The sequence below is a fragment of the Somniosus microcephalus genome, chromosome 9, assembly GCF_052327205.1.
Source record: "Somniosus microcephalus isolate GS21.2 chromosome 9, FLI_Smic_1.0, whole genome shotgun sequence".
In the NCBI taxonomy this organism is placed as follows: domain Eukaryota; kingdom Metazoa; phylum Chordata; class Chondrichthyes; order Squaliformes; family Somniosidae; genus Somniosus; species Somniosus microcephalus.
Window position 1 is genome coordinate 205,225,384 of NC_140995.1, and position 25,426 is coordinate 205,250,809.

Below are 25,426 nucleotides of genomic sequence, written 5' to 3' on the forward strand. Positions count from 1 at the left end.
TGGCCTCACCCCTCCCTATCTCTGTAATCTCCTTCAGCCCCACAACCCCCCCAAGAGATATCTGCGCTCCTCTAATTCTGCCCTCTTGAGCATCCCTGATTATAATCGCTCAACCATTGGTGGCCGTGCCTTCTGTTGCCTATACGCTAAGCCTTGGAATTCCCCTCTCTTTCCTCCTTTAAGACGCTCCTTAAAACCTACCTCTTTGACCAAGCTTTTGGTCACCTGCCCTAATTTCTCCTTATGTGGCTCGGTGTCAAATTTTTTGTCTTATAATAATCCTGTGCAGCACCTTGGGACGTTTTACTACGTTAAAGGTGCTATATAAATTCAAGTTGTTGTTGTAAATACTACATAACTATGTAGCTCCAACAACACTCAAGAAGCTTGACACTATCCAGGCCAAAGTAGCCTGCTTGATCGACACCCATTCCACAACCTTAAACATCCACTCCGCCACCATCCATGCACCGTGGCTGCAGTGTGTACCATCTACAAAATGCACTGCAGCAACTTGCCAAGGGTTCTTTGACAGCACCTCTCAAACCCACAACCTCTACCACCTAGAAGGAGAAGGGCAGCAGACTCATGGGAACACCACCACCTTCAAGTTCCCCTGAAATTCACACACATCTTTTTGGACACATATTGCCCTTCCTTCATCGTTGCTGGATCAAAGTCCTGAAACTCCTTACCCAACAGCACTTTGGGAGTACCTTCACCACACAGACTGCAGCGGTTTAAGAAGGCGGCTCAACACCACCTTCTCAAGGGCAATTAGGGATGGGCAATAAATGCTGGCACTGCCAACCACGTCCACATCCCATGAATGAATTGAAAGTTTTTTTTACATTACTGCTACCAGACACCTTTCCTGCGGCTGCGCCTGCCCCCACCCCCCTACCCCCGGGTCCTCCACCAGCTCTCCGCTTTTTTTCTTCTTACTCAGACTGTGGCCTTAATGTGCACCCAATACTTCCAAACCTATCCACACAATTAACGACACAGCCTCACCTCACACCCTGACCCACCTCTCTTCACTGGTTCCCAGCTCATGCTAAAAATCAGCAAATTCTGTTTAAGATGCTTATAGTGCGGTTGTTCATTTAGTGCTATAAGCATAGGAACAGGACTAGTCCATTCAGCCCCTCGAGCCTGTTCCGTCAGTCGGTGTGATCATGGCTTATCTGTGACCAACTCCATATACCCGCCTTTGCCCCATATCCCTTAATACCTTTGGTCAATCTCAGATTTAAAATTTACAATTGACTTGGCATCAATTGCCATTTGCAGAACAGAGTTCCAAACTTCTACCACCCTTTCCGTGTTTCCTAACTTCACTCCTGAAAGTCTAAAAAAAAATAGAGCCAGGCTATGCCCCATCGTCCTAGTCTCCCTAACCAGCGAAAATAGTTTCTCTCTATCTACCTATCAGTTCCCCTTAATATCTTGAAAACTTCGATCCAATTACCCCATAATCTTCTAAATTCCAGGGAAATACAACCCTAATTTGTGTAATTTCTCCTTGCAATTTAACCCTTGGAGTCCAGGTATCATTCTGGTAAATCTATGCTGCACTCCCTCCAAGGCTAATATATCTTTCCTAAGGTGTGCTGCCCAGAACTGCTCACAGTGCTGCAAGTATGATCTAACCAGGGCTTTGCATAGCTGTAACATAGCTTCTACTCTCTTGTAGATAAAAAGACCAGCATTCAATTAGCCTTTTTGATTATTTTCTGTACCTGTTCATGACATTTTAATGATCTATGTACATGGACCCCCAAGTTTCTTTGGACCTCAACGGTTTCTAGCTTTCACCATTTAGAAAGTACGCTCATCTATCTGTTTTAGGTCCAAAGTGGATGAACTCACATTTGCCTACACTGAAATCCATTTGCCACAGTTTTGCCCATTCGCGTAATCTATTAATATCTCTCTGTAATTTTATGCTTCCATCTACACTGCTTACAGTGCCGTCTATCTTTGTGTCATCGGCAAACTTGGATATATGGCTTTCTATCCCATCATCTAAGTTGTTAATAACACGGTGTATAGTTGAGGCCCCAACACAGATCTTTGCGGGACACCACTAGTCACATCCTGCCAATTAGAGTACCTGTCCATTATCCCTACTCTCTGTCTCCAGCTGCTCAGCCAATTTCCTAACCAGGTCAATAATTTGCCTTCAATTCCATGAGCTTTAACTTTAGCTAATAGTCTCTTATGAGGGACTTTATCAAATGTCTTCTGGAAGTCTATATAAATAACATCCACAGACATTCTCCTGTCCACTATAGTCACCTCTTCAAAAAATTCAGTCAGTTTCGTCAGGCATGACCTACCCTAATCAAATCCATGTTGGATCTCTCTGATCAGCTGAAAATGTTCAAGGTGTTCAGTCACTCTGTCCTTAATTATAGACACTAGTATTTTCCTGACAACAGATGTTAGACTAACTGGTCTATAATTCCCTGGTTTCCCTCTCTCACCTTTCTTAAATAGTGGAGTGACATGTGCAATTTTCCAATCTAAAAGGAATGGTTCCTGAATCAAGAGAACTTTGGAAGATTATAGTGAAGGCATCTGCAATGTGCTCACCTACTTCCTTTAAAACCTTGGGATGGAAACGATCTGATCCTGAGGATTTGTCACTCTTTCGTGTCATTATTTTCTTCATTACTATTATTTTGCTTACGTTAATTTTGTTGAGTCCCTGATTCAATATTAGTTTCCTTCGGATGTCTGGCATGCTATCCTCTTCCTCTACTGTAACTACTGACGTAAAGTAACTAGTGACGCAAAGTAATTAATTATTCAACATGTCCTTATTTTCATTTACAAGATCACTGTTATCAGTTTTCAAAGGGCCCACATTGATCCTGACCACCCTCTTTTTCCTAAAATAATTGTAAAAACTTTTAGTGTTGATTTTGATATCCCTTGCAAGTTTCTTTTCATAGTCGCTTTTTGTAGCTCTTACTATCTGTTTTGTCACCTTATATTGTTCTTTGTATCTCTTCCAGTGGCCAGGATCTGTGCTAGTTTTTTGCATGCGTTTTCTTTTAGTTTTATGTTGTACCATACCTCTTTAGTCGTCCATGGCACTTTAAAAACAAATTATTGTTTTGCAACCATATCTTCGGCTTACACTATTCTCCCTTCCTCCGTCTCCACTTCCTCTCAGTTCGACTTACTACTCAATATACTCCCTCACCCGCTTTTGTACTCATAATATGCTCTTCCCTCTTGTATTTGCCACCATTACTGTCCCTAAACATAACCTTATCCACTATTACTGATCACCGACTACCTATTTCCAGCAACAAGTCCATCCCCAACCGCTACAACCTTATTCTTGCCGCCATGCTTCCATCAAAGATGCCTGTCTGCACCCATGCTACATTCTCTTCCTGCACTTCTCTCTGCAAACTCACCCCTTCCACCTCAGATGAAAAAACAAGCAGGAAAAAAACAGAAACAAAATTTAAAAAAAGAAAAAACAAAAGACAAACAAAAAGGCACAAGCAAAGTAAAACACCGAGAGAAAAGCAGCAATAAGAACATAAGAAATAGGAGCAGGCCCCTTGAGCCTGCTCTGCCATTTAATGAGATCATGGCTGATCTGATCTTGGGCTCAGCTCCATTTCCCTGTCCGCTCCCCATAACCCTTCACTCCCTTATTGTTCAAAAATCTCCCTATCTCCACCTTAAATATATTCAATGACCCAGCCTCCACAGCTCTCTGGGGCACAGAAATCCACAGATTTATGACCCTCTGAGAGAAGAAATTCCTCCTCATCTCAGTTTTAAATGAGCGACCCCTTATTCTGAAACTATGCCTCCTAGTTCTAGATTCCCCCATGAGGGGAAACATCTTCTCTGCATCTACCTTGTCGAGCCCTTCAGTATTTTATATGTTTCAATAAGATCACCTCTCATTCTTCTAAACTCCAATGAGTATAGCCCCAACCTGCTCAACCTTTCTTCATAAGTCAACCCCTTTATCTCAGGAATCAACCTCGTGAACCTTCTCTGAACTGCCTCCAATGCAAGAAGATAAGATTCATAGGTAAAAACTAATTTACTCACTCTTCACGTTTCTTTCTTTCTTCCACTTCTTGAAGTCTATGTATTATCTTGGCATCAACCTCATCTTTATGTAAATTATACAATCTGTTTAGGAGGATTTTTCCTGATGGCATTAAGATACATATGAAACATTAGAATTCTATTTTAAGATACAAAAGCAAATTACTGGGGATGCAGGAAATCTGAAATAAAACAGAAAATGCTGGAAATACTCAGCAGGTCAGGCAACATCTGTGGAGAGAGAAACAGAGTTAACATTTCAGATTGATGACCTTTTATCAGAACTGGAAAGTTAGAGATATAGTAGATTTTAAGCAAGTGCAGGGGCAGGGTAAGTGGGGACGGGAGGAAAGAACTAAAGGGAAGGTCTGTGATAGTGTGGAAGGCAGGAGAGATTAAATGACAAAAGGTATGATTGTACCAGGCAAAAGGAGATGGTAATGGGACAAAAGAAGAATCTAGAGGAGGTGTAAATGGGAATAGCAGAATCATCAACAGCTGCCATCTGAAAAAATCCGGTCGCCTGTCACTTTAATTCTCCGCTTCACTCCCACTCTAACTTCTCTGTTCTCAGCCTCTTACACTGTTCTAACAAAGCTCAATGCAAGCTCAAGAAACAGCACCTCATCTTTCGATTAGGCACTTAACAACCTTCTGGACTCAACATCGAGTTTTTCAGATGGCAGCTCTTCCTCTCCTCAAGCAACACAACCGTACAATTTATTAGGCCTGAAATAATTTAACTCTATAGTTTTTGGGGCTCTTCTGCACCTTTTAAACTAAACTCCAACTCTTTCAGCAAAGCAGCAGGTGTCCTGTTGCACAAGAACATAGGTACATAAGAAATAGTAGCAGGAGTTGGCCATTTGAACCTGCTCCGCCATTCAATAAGATTACGGCTGATATTCTATCTTAACTCCACCTTCCCGCACTATCCCCATATCGCTTGAGTTCCTTAATATCCAAAAATCTATCAATCTCTGTCTTGAATATACTCTCAATGACTGAGCATCCACAGCCCTCTGGGGTAGAGAATTCCAAAGATTCACAACACTTTCAGTGAAGAAATTTCTTCTCATCTCAGTCATGAATGGCTGACCCCTTATTCTGAGACTGTGACCCCTGGTTCAAGATTCTCCAGCCAGGGGAAACATCATAAGAGTCATAACGGCACAGAAGGAGGCCATTCAGCCCAACGCATCCATGCCGGCTCGCTTTAGAGCAATCCAGTCAGTCCCATTCCCCCGCTCTATCCCCGTAGCCCTGCAAGTTTATTTCCCTCAAGTGCCTATCCAGTCTCCCCTTGAAAACATTGAGTGTCTCTGCTTCCGCCACTTCCGTCGGCAGCAAATTCCAGGTCCTCACCACTCGCTGCGTAAAAAAGTTTTTCCTCACATCCCCCCTGTATCTCTTGCCAAAAACCTTAAATCTGTGTCCCCTAGTCCTTGTACCATCAACTATTGGCCACAGCCTTTCCCCGTCTAGCCTATCCAAACTTGTCATAATCTTGTACACCTCTATCAAATTACCCCTCAACCTCCTTTGCTCTAATGAAAACAAATCCAGCTTCTCCAGCCTGTCCTTGTAACTAAGATCCCCTATCCCCGGAACCATTCTGGTAAATCTTCTCTGCACCCTCTGAAGGGCGTTCACATCCTTCCTAAAGTGTGGTGACCAGAATTGGACGCAATACTCCAACTGTGGCCTAACCAGCGCTTTATAAAGGTTCAGCATAACTTCTCTACTTTTGAACTCAATATTTTTTTCTTAGGCAGTCCCTCAGAACCCTTGCTGCCACATTAAAAATGAATTCGCAGGTGCCTGATGAGTCCAATGCGGGACCTACAGTCTCTGTCACAGTTGGGGCAGACGGTGGTTGAAGGGGCGGGTGGGTGGGGTGCTTGGGTTGACGTGCGCTCCCTGTGCTTCTGCTTGCTCCCGGCGATGAGACTCGAGGTGTTCGGCGCCTTCCCGGATGCTTTTTCTCCACTTTGTGCGGTCTTGGGCCAGGGAATCCCAGGTGTCGGTGGGGATGTTACACTTTTTCAAGGAGGCTTTGAGGGTGACCTTGAAGCATTTCCTTTGCCCACCTGGGGCTCCCTTGCCGTGCTGGAGCTCCGAGTAGAGCGCTTGTTTTGAGAGTCTCGTATCGGGCATGCGGACAATGTGACCCGTCCATCGGAGCTGATCGAGCATGGTCAAAGCTTTGATGCTGGGGATGTTGGCCTGAGCAAGAACACGGACGTTGGTGCGCCTATCCTGCCAATGGATTTGCAGGATCTTGCGAAGGCAGCGTTGGTGGTACCTCTCCAGTGCTTTGAGGTGCCTACTGTACATGGTCCATGTCTCTGAAGCATACAGCAGGGCAGGTATCACTGCTGCTCTGTAGACCATGAGCTTAGTGCCGGGTTTGAGGTCCTGGTCTTCAAATACTCTCTTCCTCAGGCAACCAAAGGCTGCACTGGCACACTGAAGGCGGTGTTGGACTTCGTCGTCGACATCTGCCCTTGTTGACAGTAGGCTCCCGAGGTATGGAAAGTGGTCCACGTTGTCCAAGGCCTTGTCGTGGATTTTGATAATCGGGGGGCAGTACTGTGTGGCGGGGGCAGGTTGGTAGAGGACCTTTGTCTTACGGATGTTTAGTGTAAGGCCCATGCTCTTGTACGCTTCGGTGAAGGTGTTGATGATGGTTTGGAGTTCGACCTCCGAGTGAGCACAGACGTAAGCATCGTCTGCATACTGTAATTCAACGACAGAGGATGGGATGACCTTGGATCTGGATTGGAGGTGACGGAGGTTGAACAGTTTCCCGTTCGTTCTGTAAATTAGCTCCACTCCAGTGGGGAGCTTACTGAGGGTGAGATGCAGCATTGCAACAAGGAAGATCGAGAAGAGCGTTGGTGCGATGACACAGCCTTGCTTGACCCCGGATCATACGTGAATTGGGTCTGTGGTGGAACCGTTAGTCAGGATCACGACTTACATGTCATCGTGAAGCAGGCGGAGGATGGTGACAAACTTTTGAGGGCAGCCGAATTTGAGGAGGACACTCCATAATCCCTCACGGTTGACAGTGTCAAAGGCCTTTGTGAGATCAAAGAAGGCCATGTACAGTGGTTGGTGCTGTTCCCTGCATTTCTCTTGTAATTGACGTGCAGTGAAGATCATGTCCATTGTGCCCCTTAGTGGGAAGAATCCGCATTGCGACTCTGGATCCCATAAGCCTCTATTTATGAAGCCCAAGATCCCATAAGCTTTGTTAACCACTCTCTCAATATGTCCTGCCAGCTTCAGGAACCTATGCACATTAACTCCCAGGTCCCTCTGTCCCTGAACACTCTTTAAAACTGTGCCATTAAGTGTATATTGCCTCTCCCTGTTCCTTCTGTCAAAACGCATCACCACACACTTCTCTGTATTAAATTCCATCTGCCACTTGTCTGCCCATTCTGCTAGCCTTTCTATGTCCTCCCAGCATCTACCCTGTAAAGCCCTGTAAGAATTTTGTGCCCGGGAAATTGGACCCATTTGCGCCAGCCGTTAAGACCAGTTTGGAAGAAAAAATGGCAGGCATCTCGCTTCCGCCTACTTCCAGAGCGGAATGCGATGGCCGGCATTTTGGGAGGGCGACAGCGCTACTGTTGCCTGCGCTCGCTTCAGATATTTAGATGAGCCAGATCGTGACGTCAATCGGCGTGCAACGCTGAATTGACACACGATCTGGTATTTTGCACGTCGTCACTTTTATTAATGCACTCTCCAAAGCACACTCGGCAGAACAAGAGGTGTGACGGACCCCCTACCACCGCTTCTTAAAGGGACACATGCAGCATTCAGGTAAGTTTAGATTTTCACTTTTGTACTGGTTTCTTTACATTTTACTGGATTAGTGGCTTGGAGTAATACATTTAAAAAGTTGTTAAAGTGTGCAGGGAGTGCTGCTGGACGTTTGCAAGGCTTTGGCTCTTATAGGAAAGCCTCTGTGAACACCACTTGCCCCCATATCTTGGAGGCTCCAGTTGCAGTCCCTCTTGGGCTGGAGCATGACATGCAGATGGAGCAGAGGTATCAAAGGGGACAAGGTCCTCACAAAAGGAGGAAGAGGAAGACACAGAAGAGGAAAAAGCAGAAGAGGAGGAAGCAGAAGATAGGAGGCAACCCAGATTGCCCCGTTCTGGCCGGGATATCCAGGATCGAATCATCTGCCTGCGGTACCTGTGAACACAACCCCAATTCCCCTTTCAACATTTGTCCCACACCTTACCTTCCCTCTGTTACTGACCATCACAGCGGCCTCTTGGTCACAATGCTGAAATAAAAGCCACCACAAAGGAAACTTTCCAATCCAACTATATCCATATATGCATCCAATATTACATAGAATCGTTACACCACAGTAGGAGGCCATTCGGCCCGACGAGCCCGTGCCAGCTCTCTGCAAGAATACCTCAGCTAGTCCCACTCCCTCACCCATTCCCAGTAGCCCTGCAATTTTTTTTCCATTCAGGTACTTATCCAATTCCCTTTTGAAAGCCACGATTGAATCTGCCTCCACCACCCTTTCAGGCAGTGCATTCCAGATCATAATCACTCACGGTGTAAATAAGTACTTCCTCCTGTCGCCTTTGGTGCTTCTGCCAATCACCTTAAATCTGTTTCCACTGGTTCTTGACCACTCCACCATGGGAGCAGTTTCTCTCTATCTACTCTGTCTAGACCCCTTGTGATTTTGAACACCTCTATCAAATCTCCTCTCAATCTTCTCTGTTCTAAGGAGAACACCACCAGCTTCCCCAGTCTATCCACATAACTAATGTCCCTCATCCCTGGAAACATTCTTGTAAATCTTTTCTGCAACCTCTATAAAGCCTTCACATCCTTCCTAAACTGCGGTGCCCAGAATGGACACAATACTCCAACTGTGGCCGAACCAGTCCTTTATAAAGGTTCATCATAACTTCCTTGCTTTTGTACTCTATGGGCTTGAATTTCATCGGCCGTTGAGGCGGGATTGGAGGCGTGTGGGGGGTTAAAATCGCGAAATCGGGGGGCACGAAACCATCCCGCCCCCATGCCCGTTTCACAGGAGGCAGGTACCCGACCTGTGCTGGGAGCCGCCTCCCCGAGGCAGGAAGGGGATTAGTGCCAATTAACTGCCTGTTAACAGGCAGTTTTTAGCCTAATCCCTATTTTTATCCCTGAAGTGTGGGCTTCACGACGGCTCCAACCACACCAAGTTAGCGAGGCAGACCATCGGGCTGAAGGACTTGGAGGGTTCGAGGTGTCCAGGTGAGTGATGGGTGCATGAGTGCAGAGGTAAGTGTGTTTGGTGTGTGTAAAGTGTTTAAATAAGTTTTACTTACCTTTACTTAATAATGCAGCCTTCCTTCCTTCAGGTCTCGGGAGTCCCTCATCTCACCGGCACAGAAAGCAGAATGGCCGCGAACTGTCAAAATCTGCAGCCTCTGCTTTCTGTTCTGGAGAGATCTTTAAATCAGCCTGAGAGGAAGGAATTAACTTAGTGTACAGATTGTCAGTGTTTGACAGCTTCAAAGAGCTGTCAAACGTTGATATTTCATCTGTCAAAAGCTCTTGACAGATGAAATGTCAATCTGTGACGTCACCTGTTGCCGGGTGGCTCTTAATTGGCCTGCTGAGCCCGCTGGGCGGGCTCAACAAGGTCAATCAGGGGAAAATCGAGTGGGTTGGCCACAACTCGATGGAGGCGGGACTACAACCCCAAAAGTGGGAGTCCCGCCTCCTACACGCCTCCATTGATAAAATCCAGCCCTATGCCTCTATTTATGCTCAGAATCCTGTATACTTTTTAAATTGCTTTCTCACCCTGCCCTGCCACCTTCAACAATTTGTGCACATACACACCCCAAGTCTCTGTTCCTGCACCCCCTTTAGTTTACATTGCTTCTCCTTGTTCCTCCTACCAAAATGTATTACTTTGCACTTTTCTGTGTTAAATTTCATCAGCCACGTGTCCGCCCATTTCACCAACCTGTCTATGTCCTCTTGAAGTCTATCCCTATCCTCCTCACTGTTCACTATACTTCCAAGTTTTGTGTCATTGCAAATTTTGAAATAGTGCCCTACACACCCAAGTCTAAGTCATTAATATATATCAAGAAAAGCAGTGGTCCTAGTACCAACCCCTGGGGAACACCACTGCATACCTTCCTCCAGTCCGAAAAACAACCGTTTACCACTACTCTCTGTTACTTGTCACTTAACCAATTTCGTATCCATGTTGCCACTGTTCCGTTTATTCCATGGGCTTCAACTTTGCTGGCAAGCCTATTATGTGGCACTTTATCAAACGTCTTTTGGAATTCCATGTACACCACATCAACCGCATTGCCCTCATCAACCTTCTCTGTTACCTCATCAAAAAATTCAATCAAGTTAGTTAAACACTATTTGCCTTTAACAAATCCGTGCTGGCTTCCCTTAATTAATCCACATTTGTCCAAATGAATATTAATTTTGTCCCGAATTATCATTTCTAAAAGCTTCCCCACCACAGAGGTTAAGCTGACTGGCCTGTAGTTGCTGGGTTTATCCTTACATTCTTTTTTGAACAAGGGCGTAACATTTGCAATTCTCCAGTCCTCTGGAACCACCCCCCGTATCCAAGGAGGATTGGAAGATTATGGCCAGTACCTCTGCAATTTCCACCTTTACTTCACTCAGCATCCTAGGATGCATCCCATCCGGTCCTGGTGACTTATCTACTTTAATTACAGCCAGCCTTTCTAGTACCTCCTCTTTATCAATTTTTAGCCAATCCAGTATCTCAACTACCTCCTCTTTCGCTATGCCTTCGGCAGTATCTTCTTCCTTGGTAAAGAGGGATGCAAAGTACTCATTTAGTACCTCAGCCTTGCCCTCTGCCTCCATGCGTAGGTCACCTTTTTGGTCTCTAATTGGCCTCATCCCTCCTCTTACTACCCGTTTACTATTTATATGCCTATAGAAGATGTTTGGATTCCCTTTTATGTTAGCTGCCAGTCTATTCTCATAATCTCTCTTTGCCCTCCTTATTTACTTTTTCATTTCCCCTCTGAACTTTCTATATTCAGCCTGGTTCTCACTTGCATTCTCAACCTGTTATCTGTCATATGCCCCCTTTTTCTGCTTCATCTTACTCTCTCTCTTTTGTCATCCAGGGAGCTCTGACTTTGCCTTACTTTTCCTCCTCGTACAAATGTACCTCGACTGTACCCGAACCATCTCCTCTTTAAAGGCAGCCCATTGTTCAACTACAGTTTTGCCTGCCAATCTTTGATTCCAATTTACCCGGGCCAGATCCATTCCAAACCCACTGAAATTGGCCTTCCTCCAATTAAGTACTTTAACTCTAGATTGCTCCCGATCCTTTTCCCTAGCTAATCTAAACCTCATGATACTATGATCACTGTTCCCTAAATGTTCCCCCACTGACACTTGATTCACTTGGCCCAACTCATTCCCCAGAACCAGATCCAGCAATGCCTCCTTCCTCGTTGGGCCAGAAGCATACTGATCAAGAAAGTTCTCCTGAACACACTTCAGAAATTCTTCCCCCTCTCTGCCCTTTACACTATTACTATGTCAGTCTTTATTAGGATAATTGAAGTCCCCCATTATCACTACTCTGTAGTTCTTGCAACCCTCTGTAATTTCCTCGCAAATTTGCTCCTCTATATTCTTCCCACTATTAGGTGGCCTACAGAATACACCTGGCCAAGTGGAAAAAGTGCTAGTAGGTGAGCACTTTGGTGACAGTGACCATAATATGGTAAGATTTAAGGTGGTCATGGAAAAGGACATGGATGGGCCGGAAATAAAGGTTCTAAATTGGGGGAAGGCCGATTTTAATAGGATAAGGCAGGATCTGGCCAAATTGGACTGGGATCAGCTACTTGTAGGAAAATCAGCATCGGAGCAATGGGAGGCTTTCAGAAGGGAGATTGAGATCATACAATGGCAACATGTTCCCGTAAAGGTCAAGGGGGGTTCCAAAAACCACAGGGAACCGTGGATGTCAGGGGATATACGAGAATGTATTAGAAAAAAAAGGAGGGCTTTTGGCAGATACAAAAGGCTAAAGACGGAGGAAGCCCTAGAGGAGTACAAAAAGTGCAGGGGGATACTTAAAAAAGAAATTAGGAGATCAAGGAGGGGCCATGAAATAACACTGGCGAGCAAAATAAAGGAAAATCCTAAGATGTTTTATAAGTATATTAAGGGTAAGAGGATAACTAGGGAAAAAATAGGGCCCATTAGGGACAAAAGTGGCAATCTGTGTGTGGAGCCGGAAGATGGAGGGGGGGTTCTAAATGAATTTTTTGCATCTGTTTTCACTATGGAGAAGGACGATGTAGACATAGAAATAGGGCGGGGGGACTGTGATATGCTCAAACATATTAACATCGAGAGGGAGGAGGTATTGGCGGTTTTAGCTGGCCTAAAAATGGATAAATCCCCAGGCCCGGATGAAATGTATCCCAGGCTGCTGTGTGAGGCAAAGGAAGAGATTGCGGGGGCTCTAACACATATATTAAGGACCTCTCTGGCCACAGGGGATGTGCCAGAGGACTGGAGAACCGCTAATGTAGTACCATTATTCAAGAAGGGAAGTAGGGAAAAACCGGGGAACTACAGGCCAGTGAGCCGAACATCAGTGGTAGGAAAATTATTGGAAAAATTCTGAGGGACAAAATTTGTCTCCACTTGGAGAGGCAAGGATTAATCAGGGATAGTCAACATGGCTTTGTCAAGGGAAGATCATGTCTGACTAATTTGATTGAATTTTTTGAGGGGGTGACTAGGTGTGTGGATGAGGGTAACGCAGTGGATGTGGTATACATGGATTTCAGTAAGGCCTTCGATAAAGTCCCGCACAGGAGACTGGTCAAGAAGGTAAGAGCCCATGGAATCCAGGGTGCCTTGGCACATTGGATACAAAACTGGCTTAGTGGCAGAAGGCAGAGGGTGATGGTCGAAGGTTGTTTTTGTGACTGGAAGCCTGTGGCCAGTGGGGTGCCACAGGGATTGGTGCTGGGTCCCTTGCTGTTTGTGGTCTACATTAATGACTTGGATATGAATGTAAAAGGTATGATCAGTAAGTTCGCGGATGATACAAAAATTGGTATGGTGGTAAATAGCGAGGAGGGTAGCCTCAGTCTGCAGGACGATATAGATGGGTTGGTCAGATGGGCGGAACAGTGGCAAATGGAATTTAACCCGGAAAAGTGCGAGGTGATGCACTTTGGGGGGACTAACAAGGCAAGGGAATACACAATGAATGGTAAGACCCTAGGCAAGACGGAGGGTCAGAGGGATCTGGGTGTGCAAGTACACAGATCCCTGAAGGCGGCGGAACAGGTGGATAAGGTGGTAAAAAAGGCATATGGGATACTTGCCTTCATTAGCCGAGGCATTGAATATAAGAGCAAGGAGGTTATGATGGAGCTGTATAAAACACTGGTTAGGCCACAGCTGGAATACTGTGTGCAGTTCTGGTCGCCACACGACAGGAAGGATGTGATCGCGTTGGAGAGGGTGCAGAGGAGGTTCACCAGGATGTTACCAGGGCTGGAGCGCTTCAGCTATGAAGAGAGACTGGGCAGATTGGGTTTGTTTTCCTTGGAGCAGAGGAGGCTGAGGGGGGACATGATTGAGGTGTACAAAATTATGAGGGGCATAGATAGGATGGATGCTGAGGAGCTTTTTCCCTTAGTAGAGGGGTCAATAACTAGGGGGCATAGATTCAAGGTAAAGGGCGGGAGGTTTAGAGGGGATTTGAGAAAGAACTTTTTCACCCAGAGGGTGGTTGGAGTCTGGAACTCACTGCCTGAAAGGGTGGTAGAGGCAGGAACCCTCACAACATTTAAGAAGCATTTGGATGAGCACTTGAAATGCCACAGCATACAAGGCTACGGACCAAATGCTGGAATATGGGATTAGATTAGACAGGGCTTGATGGCCGGCGCGGACACGATGGGCCGAAGGGCCTCTATCCGTGCTGTATAACTCTATGACTCTAGTGTAATGGCACCTCTATTGTTTCTTAACTCTAACCAAATAGATTCTGTCCTTCACACCGCCAGGACATCCTCTCTCTACAGCACTGTAATATTCTCCTTAATCATATAATCATAGAAATTTACAGCACAGAAGGAGGCCATTCGGCCCATCTTGTCCGTGCCGGCCAACAAAGAGCTATCCACCCTAATCCCACTTTCCAGCACTTGGTCCGTAGCTTTGTAGGTTATGGCACTTCAAGTGCATATCCAAGTATTTTTTAAATGTGATGAGAGTCTCTGCCTCTACCACCCTTTCAGGCAGTGAGTTCCAGACCCCCACCACCCTCTGGGTGAAAAAATGTCTCCTCAAATCCCCTGTAAACCTCCGACCAATTACTTTAAATCTATGCCCCCTGGTTATTGGAATATAGGCCTAGTTTCCTCAATCTCTCCTCATAGGACAATCCCCCCATCCTAGGAATCAGTCTGGTGAACCTTTGCTGCACTCCCTCTATGGCAAGTATATCCTTCCTTATGTAAGGAGACCAAAACAGTACACAGTACTCCAGGTGTGGTCTCAACAAGGCCCTATATAATTGCAGTAAGACATCTTTACTCTTATACGCCAATCCCTTTGTAATAAAGGCTAACATAGCATTTGCTTCCCTAATTGCTTGCTGTACCTGCATGTTAACTTTCATTGATTCATGTACAAGGACACCCAGGTTCCCCTGAATACTAACATTTCCCAATCTCTCACCATTTAAAAAACATTCTGCTTTTCTATTTTTCCTACCAAAGTGGATAACTTCACATTTCCCCACATTATATTCCACCTGCCATGTTATTGCCCACTTACTTAACCTGTCTATATCCCATTGCAGCCTCTTTGCATCCTCCTCACAACTTACTTTCCCACCTAGCTAGTCAACAAACTTGGATACATTACACTTGGTCCCCTCATCTAAGTCATTGATATAGATTGTAAACTGCTGAGGCCCAAGCAGATCCTTGCTGTACCCCATGAGTTACACTGCCAACCTGAAAGTGACCCGCTTATTCCTGCTCTGTTTTCTGTCCATTAACCAATCCTCAATCGATGCTAACATATTACCCCCAATCCCATGAGCCCTAATTTTGTGTATTAACCTCTTGTGTGGCACCTTATCGAATGCTTTCTGAAAATCAAAAAACACTACATCCACTGGTTCCCCCTCATCTACCCTGCTAGTTACAAGCTCAAAAAACTCTATTAGATTGTCAAACACGAGTTCCCTTTCATAAATCCGTGTTGACTCTGCCCAATCATATTATGATTTTCTAAGTGCCCTGTTACCACATCCCTAATAATAGATTCTAGCATTTTTCCAACTACTGATGTTAGGCTAACCAGTCTATAGTTCCCTGTTTTCTCTCTCCCTCCTTTCTTGAATAGCAGGGTTACATTTGCTGCCTTCCAATCAGTAAGGACTGTTCTAGAATCTAGGGAATTCTGAATGATCAAAACCAACGCGTCCACTATCTCTGTAGTCACCTCTTTTAAAACCCTAGGATGTAGGCCATCAGGTCCAGGGGATTTGTCAGCTTTAAATCCCATTAATTTCTCCAGTGATATGTCTTTACTATTACTAATTTCTTTAAGTTCCTCATTCTCACTAGACCGGTGTTTCCCCGCTATTTCTGGAATGTTTTTTCTGTCTTCTTCCGTGAAGACAGATACAAAGCACTTATTTAATGTCTCTGCCATTTCCTTATTCCCCATTATAATTTCTCCTGTCTCTGCCTGTAAGGGACCTATGTTTATTTTTGCAAATCTCTTCTTTTTTGCATACCTATCGAAGCTTTTACAATTTGTTTTTATGTCTCTTGCTAGTTTATCCTCATATTCTATTTTCTCTATCAATTTCTTGGTCATCTTTTGCTGAATTCTAAAATCCTCAGGATTACTTCTCTTTTTGGCAACATTATAAGCCTCTTCCTTTAATCTAATACTATCTTTAACTTCTCTCGTTAGCCACGGTTGGACCATTTTTCCCTTGAGGTTTTTAATCCTTAAGGGAATGTACATTCTTTGTGAATTCTGAATTATTTCTTTAAATGTTTGCCATTGCTATCTACCATCATATCTTTTAATCCAGTTTCTCAACCTACCTTAGCCAACTCACCTCTCATACCTACGTAGTTTCCTTTGTTCAGATTTAAGACCCCAGTTTCGTACTTAACTAAATCACTCTCAAACTCAACATAAAATTCTATCCTATTATGATCACTGCTCCCCAGAGTCTCCTTTACTACAAGGTTATTAATTAACCCTGTCTCATTGCACAATACTAGATCTAAAATAGCCCATTCCCTCGCTGGTTCCTCAACATACTGATCTAGAAAACTATCTTGAATGCAGTGCATGAACTCGTCTTCTGCACTATTACTACAAACTTGGTTTGCCCAGGCTATATGAAAATTAAAGTCCTCCATTATTACTGTATTATCCTAGTTACCTGAACCTCTAATTTTCTGATTTATACTGTGCCCGACACTGCAACTACTGCAAAAACTTTTCGTTCGTCATGTACACTCTTTTTTTTTTAATTACTTGTCAGAATGGCTGGGATATAAAAGAACTGCATAATAGTGCATTAACACTTCAGAAGCATCACTCAGTTACACGGTTATGCATTGACAAACAATCCAAAAGCCCAAGATGAGCTGAAAGAGGCATATTCGTGCAATTTGTATTAATTTTGACGTTTTCAATGTATTAGCCCATCCCTCATGTCACTATAAAAATGACTGCACAAGCAGCAGGAGCAGTGGCTTTCCTATGGCGCTGACGTGCTGTACGTCCAGATACGTAATTAGAATATTAATCACAATGCAACCAGACAACCAACAAATATAAAATGCTGTAGTTCTTTAGTTCGCAGTATTAAAAAGAATTGAACATAAACGGGTATCCATATTTTCAACTTCAATCACTTCCATTTAATAAGAAAGGAGGGAGAGAGAAAACAGGGAACTACAGACCAGTTAATCTGACATCAGTAGCAGAGAAAATGCTAGAATCTATTATTAAGGACGTGGTATCAGGACACTTGGAAAATAGGAATTGGATTGCACAGAGTCAACATGGATTTATGAAAGGGAAATCATGTTTGACAAATCTGTTAGAGTTTTTTGAGATTGTAACTAGCAGAATAGATAAGGGGGAGCCAGTGAATGTGGTGTATTTGGATTTTCAGAAGGCATTCGATAAGGTGCCACACAAGAGGTTATTAAACAAAATTAGGACTCATGGAATTGGGGGTAATATACTAGCATGGATTGAGGATTGGTTAATGGACAGAAAACAGAGTAGGAATAAACGGGTCATTTTTGGGTTGGCAGAATTAGTGGGGTACCGCAAGGATCAGTGCTTGGGTCTCGGCTATTCACAATCTATATCAATGATTTGGATGAGGCGACCAAATGTAATATATCCAAGTTTGCTGATGATACAAAGGTGGGTGAGAATGTAAGTTGTGAGGAGAATGCAAAGAGGCTTCAAGGGAATATAGACAAGCTAAGTGAGTGGGCAAGTACATGGCAAATGGAATATAATGTGGAGAAATGTGAAGTTATCCACTTTAGTAGGAAAAATAGAAAAGCAGAGTATTTTTTAAAAGGTGAGAGATTGGGAAATGTTGGTGTTCAGAGGGACCTGGGTGTCCTTGTACACAAATCACTGAAAGTTAACATGCAGGTACAGCAAGCAATTAGGAAAGCAAATGGTATGTTGGCCTTTATTACAAGAGGATTTGAGTAGAAGAGTAAAGACTTACTGCAATTATATAGGGCCCTGGCGAGATCACACCTGGAGTATTGTGTACAGTTTTGGTCTCCTTACCCAAGGAAGGGTATACTTGCTATAGAGGGAGTGCAACAAAGGTTCATCAGACTGATTACTGGGATGGGGGGGAATTGATTGAAACATACAAAATTCTTACAGGGCTTGACAAGGTAGATGCAGGGAGGATGTTTCCCCTGGCTGGGGAGTCTAGAACCAGGGGTCACAGTCTCAGAATAAGGGTTCGCCATTTAGGACTGAGTGGCAGGTTGGATCCAAAATTGGCTCAGAGGCAGGAAGCAGGGTAATGGTTGATGGGTGTGTTTGTGGGTGTTTTTGTGACTGGAAGGCTGTTTCCAGTGGGTTCCGCAGGGCTCAGTACTAGGTCCCTTGCTTTTTGTGGTATATATCAATGATTTAGACTTGAATGTAGGTGGTATGATAAAGAAGTTTGCAGATGATACTAAAATCGGCTGTGTGGTTGATAATGAAGAAGAAAGCTGCAGGAAGATATCAATGAACTGGTCAGGTGGGCAGAACAGTGGCAAATGGAATTCAATCTGGAAAAGTCTGAGGTGACGCATTTGGGGAGGGCTAACAGGGCAAATGAATACATATTAAATGGTAGGACACTGAAGTGTGGAGGAACAAAGGGACCTTGGAGTGCAGGTCCACAGATCCCTGAAGGTAGCAGGCCAGGCAGATAAGGTGGTTAAGAAGGCATACGGAATACTTGCCTTTACTAGCCGAGGCATAGAATACAAGAGCAGGGAGGTTATGCTTAAACTGTATCAAACACTAGTTAGGCCACAGCTAGAGTACTGCGTGCAGTTCTGGTCACCACATTACAGGAAAGATGTGATTGCACTAGAGAGGGTACAGAGGAGATTTACGAGGATGTTACCTGGGCTGGAGAATTTTAGCTATGAGGAAAGATTGGATAGGCTGGGTTTGTTTTCTTTGGAACAGAGGAGGCTGAGGGGAGACCTTATTGAGGTGTATAAAATTATGAGGGGCCTAGATAGAGTGGATAGGAAGGACCTATTTCCCTTAGAAGAGATTTGAGGGGAAATTTCTTCACCCAGAGGGTGGTGGGGGTCTGGAGCTCACTGCCTGAAAAGGTAGTAGAGGCAGAAACCCTCACCACATTTAAAAAGTGCTTGGATGTACACCTGAATTGCCATAACCTACAGGGCTACGGACCAAGAGCTGGTTAGTGGGATTAGGCTGGATAGCTCTTTGTCGGCCGGTGAGGATACGATGGGCTGAAATGGCCTCCATCCGTGCTGTAAATATTTATGATTCTATGATGAGGAGAAAATTCTTCACTTAGAGGGTGGTAAATCTTTGGAGTTCTCTACCCCAGAGGGCTGTGGAGGCTCAGTTGTTGAGTATATTCAAGACAGAGATCGATAGATTTTTGGATATTAAGGGAATCAAGGGATATGGGGAGAGTGCAGGAAAGTGTTGAGGTAGAAGACCAGCCATGATCTTATTGAATGGCGGAGCAGGCTCAAGAGGCCAAATGGCCTACTCCTGCTCCTATTTCTTATGTTCTAATAAACGTGGTCTTCTTAAACCAGCACATCCCCCATGTAACATGTCAGAAATGCAGCACTTATTCACAAGTGCAGAAAAACATACACAATTTGCATCACCGAATTAAAAACAAAAAGCAGGAAAAGCTACGATTTAACAATAAACATTCATCTTTCTTCCTGGACAGGAGAACCAATCAGACTGACTTGGAAATGTTTACTAATATGTTGACATAAATATGTTAATTTACAAATTTTGCTTCTAATGTTTTTCTCTCAAACATTCTCCACAATATTAATTCCTGCTCTTATCATGAAAAGTGTTGAATTATTTTAGGTACTTCCCAATTAAATAGTGGGAAACAAACTTCATTGTACACTCAATTTTTAATCTCCTATTTCAAACATTTATACCAAATCAAAATTGTACATTATCAATTTAATCGAAGTATTTTCTGTGTCTTTCTCAATAAACAAATAGTAGTTTCTACTAAAATAGATTCCTGCAATTTTTATACATCATTACATAACTCATGTTTCTATTAACACTCTACTAAATGTTTAAGAGGAAAGCTATATTTACATTATTCCTGGAACTTGTTAGGACTATAGAATGACAAACAATAAAATGGTTTGTGTTTTTCCCCTTTTTTGGCTCTCTTCCTAAACGTTTTAATGCTATTTTTAAAAAAGTCAATAAAGGTAATATGTAACTCCTACCAATCCTCCCAGTCCTCCCCCGCCTCAACTGCATGGTTGCATGTTTATGTAAAGCTACACACTTCAGTAGATCGTTCAAAATCAAATTTTGAGAAATTTAAATTTTAAAATGTTTTAAGCATTTCAGACCGTCTTTAAAAGCGTTTGAACTTCAAAACCTGGCTGAAACTTGTTTAGATGAGGGGAAAATTGATTTTCAATAGAATTATAGAATGGTTACAGCACAGGAGGCCATTCAGCCCATCGAGCTGGTCCTGTCTCTTTGCAAGAGCACTTCAGCGAGTCCCACTCCCTGCCTTTTCCCCATAGCCCTGCAATTTCTTTCCTTCAGGTACTTATCCAATTCCCTTTTGATAGCCATGATCGATTGTGCCTCCACCACCCTTTCAGGTATTGCATTCCTGATCATAACCACTCGCTGCATAAAAGTGTTTTTCCTCATGTTGCCTTTGATTCTTTTGCCAATCACCTTAAATCTGTGTCCTCTGCTTCTCAACCCTTCCAACTATGGGAACAGTTTCTCTCTATCTACTCTATTTAGACCCCTCATGATTTTGAACACCTCTATCAAATCTCCTCTCAAACTTCTCGGCTCTAAGGAGAACAACCCCAGCTTCTCCAGTCTATCCATGTAACTGAAGTCCCTCATCCCTGGAATCATTCTCGTAAATCTTTTCTGCACCCTCTCTAAGGCCTTCACATCCTTCCTAAAGTGTGGTGCCCAGAATTGGACACAATACTCCATTTGAGGCTGAATTGGTGTTTTATAAAGGTTCATCATAACTTCCTTGCTTTTGTACTCTATGCCTTTATTTATGAAGCCCAGGATCCCGTATGCTTTTTTAACCACTTTCTCAAACTGCCCTGCCACATTCAACAATTTGTGCACAAATACCCCTAGGTCTCTCTGTTCATGCACTCTCTTTAGGATTGTACCCTTTAGTTTACATTGTCTCTCCTCGTTCTTCCCACCAAAACATATCACTTCGCACTTTTCTGCATTAAATTTCATCTGCCACGTGTCCGCCCATTTCACTAACCTGTCTATGTCCTCTTGTAGCCTATCCCTATCCTCCTCACTTTTCTCTATACTTCCAAGTTTTGCCTCATCTGCAAATTTTGAAATTGTGCCCTGTACTCCCAAGTCCAAGTCATTAATATATATCAAGAAAAGCAGTGGTTCTAGTACCAACCCCTGGGGAAACACCACTGTATACCTTTCTCCAGTCCGAAAAACAAACGTTCACCACTGCTCTCTGTTTCCTGTCACTTAGCCAATTTCATATCCATGCTGTCAGTTTCCCTTTTATTCCATGGGCTTCAACTTTGCTGGCAAGCCTATTATGTGGTACTTTATCAAATGCCTTTTGGAAATCCATATAGACCACGTCAACCACGTTGCCCTCATCAACCCTCTCTGGTAACTCATCAAAAAACTCGATGAATTTTTGTTTCTGTTTCTTCCAAAATCATAATCGAAACGTGGGGGGGTGAAGTGTGATTTTAACATTCATTTTTTGTGAAAAGTTCATTAAAAATCTTTAAGTTCTTTCAAGTCTTGTTACAGCTTTGACAGAAGAAGTTGCTTCAAATTTATTTCCCTCTTCAACGCTGTCACTAAACATACAACAAAAAAATAAAATAAACTCTAATTCCAAACGGAGCACAAATAAGAAAGTGAATAAAGTGGTTAAACTTCCTATGAAGGTGGTGAGGTTATCTATCCCCAGCCTTGGCGATGAGTTGCAATCAGTTTTGGAGAAGTTGTTTCCTCTTTTTCTGCTGCCGTTCCATCCGTCTCTCTCAGACTCGGAGGTACGAACAGGGGCACAAACTTTTTCCCCTCGCTCTCTCTCTCCCCAGTCTCTCTCTCTCTCCGCCCGGTCTCTCTCTCTCCCTCGCCTCCCAGTCTCTCTCTCTCCCCCTGGTCACGCTCTCGCTCCCTCCCTCCCCGGTCTCTCTCGTTCCCTCCCCACCCACCCCGGTCTCTCTTGTTCCCTCTCCCCCCGGTCTCTCTGTCTCTCTCTCCCCCCCGACATCTCTCTCTCCCCCGGTCTCTCTCTCTCTCTCTCTCGCCCGGTCTCACTCTCTCTCTCTCTCTCCCCCGGTGTCTCTCTCTCTCTCCCCCTGGTGTCTCTCTCTCTCTCTCTCTCTCCCCCCGGTGTCTCTCTCTCTCTCTCTCTCTCTCCCCCCGGTGTCTCTCTCTCTCTCTCTCTCTCCCCCCCCCCCCCGGTGTCTCTCTCTCTCTCTCTCTCTCTCTCTCTCTCTCTCTTCCCCCCCCCCCCCCCGGTGTCTGTCTCTCTCTCTCCCCCCGGTGTCTGTCTCTCTCTCTCTCTCCCCCCGGTGTCTCTCTCTCTCTCTCTCTCCCCCCGGTGTCTCTCTCTCTCTCTCTCTCTCTCTCTCCCCCCCCCGGTGTCTGTCTCTCTCTCTCCCCCCGGTGTCTGTCTCTCTCTCTCTCTCCCCCCAGTGTTTGTCTCTCTCTCTCTCTCCCCCCCCGGTGTCTCTCTCTCTCTCTCCCCCCACCCCGGTGTCTCTCTCTCTCTCTCCCCCCGGTGTCTGTCTCTCTCTCTCTCTCCCCCCGGTGTCTCTCTCTCTCTCTCTCTCTCCCCCCGGTGTCTCTCTCTCTCTCTCTCTCTCTCTCTCTCTCTCTCTCTCCCCCCCCCCGGTGTCTGTCTCTCTCTCCCCCCGGTGTCTGTCTCTCTCTCTCTCTCCCCCCGGTGTTTGTCTCTCTCTCTCTCTCCCCCCCCGGTGTCTCTCTCTCTCTCTCCCCCCACCCCGGTGTCTCTCTCTCTCTCTCCCCCCGGTGTCTCTCGGTCTCTCCCCCCGATGTCTCTCTCTCTCTCTCCCCCCGGTGTCTCTCTCTCTCTCTCTCTCCCCCCGGTGTCTCTCTCTCTCTCTCTCTCTCTCTCCCCCCCCCGGTGTCTGTCTCTCTCTCTCCCCCCGGTGTCTGTCTCTCTCTCTCTCTCCCCCCGGTGTTTGTCTCTCTCTCTCTCTCCCCCCCCCGGTGTCTCTCTCTCTCTCTCCCCCCACCCCGGTGTCTCTCTCTCTCTCTCCCCCCGGTGTCTCTCGGTCTCTCCCCCCCGATGTCTCTCTCTCTCTCTCCCCCCGGTGTCTCTCTCTCTCTCCCCCCCCCCCCCCCCGGTGTCTCTCTCTGTCCCCCCGGTGTCTCTCTCTCTGTCCCCCCGGTGTCTCTCTCTCTCTCTGTCCCCCCGGTGTCTCTCTCTCTCGCTCCCCCCCCGGTGTCTCTCTCTCTCTCTCTCCCCCCCCCGGTGTCTCTCTCGCTCTCTCTCCCCCCAGTCTCTCTCTCTCTCCCCCCAGTCTCTCTCTCTCTCCCCCCAGTCTCTCTCTCTCTCCCCCCAGTCTCTCTCTCTCTCTGCCCCCAGTCTCTCTTTCACTCTTCTCCGCCCCACCCCGGCTCTCTTGCCCCTCCCCCCAGCCTCTCTCGCTCTCTCTGCCCCTTCCAGGCCTCTCTTGGTCTTCCCCACCCAGGCTCTCTAGCTCTCACCACCCCCGGTTCTTCTACTCTCCCCCCCCCCCCCCCCCAAGCTCACCCACTCTCTCTCCCCCCACCCCACAACCAGGCTCTCTCGCTCTACCCCGCCCTCCCCCACAAGGCTCCCTCGCACTCCCCTCCACACCCCAGGCTCTCGCTCGCGCCCCCCACCCCCCCCCGCCACACCCCAGGCTCGCTCGCTCTCCTCCCCCGCAAGCCCCCTCGCTCCCTTCCCCCCCCAGCCCTCTCGCTCCCTTCCCTCCAAGCCCCCTCGCTCCCTTCCCTCCAAGCCCCCTCGCTCCCTTCCCCAAGCCCCCTCGCTCCCTTCCCCAAGCCCCCTCGCTCCCTTCCCCCCAAGCCCTCTCGCTCCCTTCCCCCCCCAGCCCCCTCGCTCCCTTCCCCCCAAGCCCCCTCGCTCCCTTCCCCCCAAGCCCCCTCGCTCCCTTCCCCCCCAGCCCCCTCGCTCCCATCCCCCCCAGCCCACTCGCTCCCTTCCCCCCCCAGCCCTCTCGCTCCCTTCCCCCCCCAGCCCCCTCGCTCCCTTCCCCCACAGCCCCCTCGCTCCCTTCCCCCACAGCCCCCTCGCTCCCTTCCCCCCAGCCCCCCTCGCTCCCTTCCCCCCCAGCCCCCTCGCTCCCTTCCCCCCAGCCCCCTCGCTCCCTTCCCCCCCAGCCCCCTCGCTCCCTTCCCCCCCAGCCCTCTCGCTCCCTTCCCCCCCAGCCCCCTCGCTCCCTTCCCCCCAAGCCCCCCTCGCTCCCTTCCCCCCCCAGCCCCCTCGCTCCCTTCCCCCCCCAGCCCACTCGCTCCCTTCCCCCCCAGCCCCCTCGCTCCCTTCCCCCCCAGCCCCCTCGCTCCCTTCCCCCCCAGCCCCCTCGCTCCCTTCCCCCCCCAGCCCTCTCGCTCCCTTCCCCCCAAGCCCCACTCGCTCCCTTCCCCCCCAGCCCCCCTTCCCCCCCAGCCCCCCTCGCTCCCTTCCCCCCCAGCCCCCTCGCTCCCTTCCCCCTCCAGCCCTCTCGCTCCCTTCCCCCCCAGCCCCCTCGCTCCCTTCCCCCCCAGCCCCCTCGCTCCCTTCCCCCCCAGCCCCCTCGCTCCCTTCCCCCTCCAGCCCTCTCGCTCCCTTCCCCCCCAGCCCCCTCGCTCCCTTCCCCCCCAGCCCCCTCGCTCCCTTCCCCCCCAGCCCCCTCGCTCCCTTCCCCCCCCAGCCCTCTCGCTCCCTTCCCCCCAAGCCCCACTCGCTCCCTTCCCCCCCAGCCCCCCTTCCCCCCCAGCCCCCCTCGCTCCCTTCCCCCCCAGCCCCCTCGCTCCCTTCCCCCTCCAGCCCTCTCGCTCCCTTCCCCCCCAGCCCCCTCGCTCCCTTCCCCCTCCAGCCCTCTCGCTCCCTTCCCCCCCAAGCCCCACTCGCTCCCTTCCCCCCCAGCCCCCCTTCCCCCCCCAGCCCCCCTCGCTCCCTTCCCCCCCAGCCCCCTCGCTCCCTTCCCCCTCCAGCCCTCTCGCTCCCTTCCCCCCAAGCCCCTCTCGCTCCCTTCCCCCTCAAGCCCCCCTCGCTCCCTTCCCCCCCCAAGCCCCACTCGCTCCCTTCCCCCTCAAGCCCCCCTCGCTCCCTTCCCCCAAGCCCCCCTCGCTCCCTTCCCCCCCAAGCTCCCATCCCCCCACCCCCCCAGCTCTCTCGCTCCCTTGTCCCCACCCCCCCAAGCTCTTTCGCTCCCTTGTCCCCACCCCCCCAAGCTCTCTCGCTCCCTTGTCC

General features: G+C 47.2%; 1 protein-coding gene across 3 annotated transcripts in view; it reads right to left on the bottom strand.

Moving 5' to 3' along the window:
• The window catches only part of ak9 (adenylate kinase 9), a 366,094-nt gene that overhangs the window by 199,569 nt on the left and 141,099 nt on the right, over positions 1 to 25,426 (bottom strand). For all 3 annotated transcript variants that reach the window (XM_085997790.1, XM_085997792.1, XM_085997791.1), the window contains exon 18: positions 4,090 to 4,192. In XM_085997790.1, the coding sequence (XP_085853916.1) occupies positions 4,090 to 4,192 (103 nt within the window). The remainder of the gene's footprint in view (positions 1 to 4,089; positions 4,193 to 25,426) is intronic.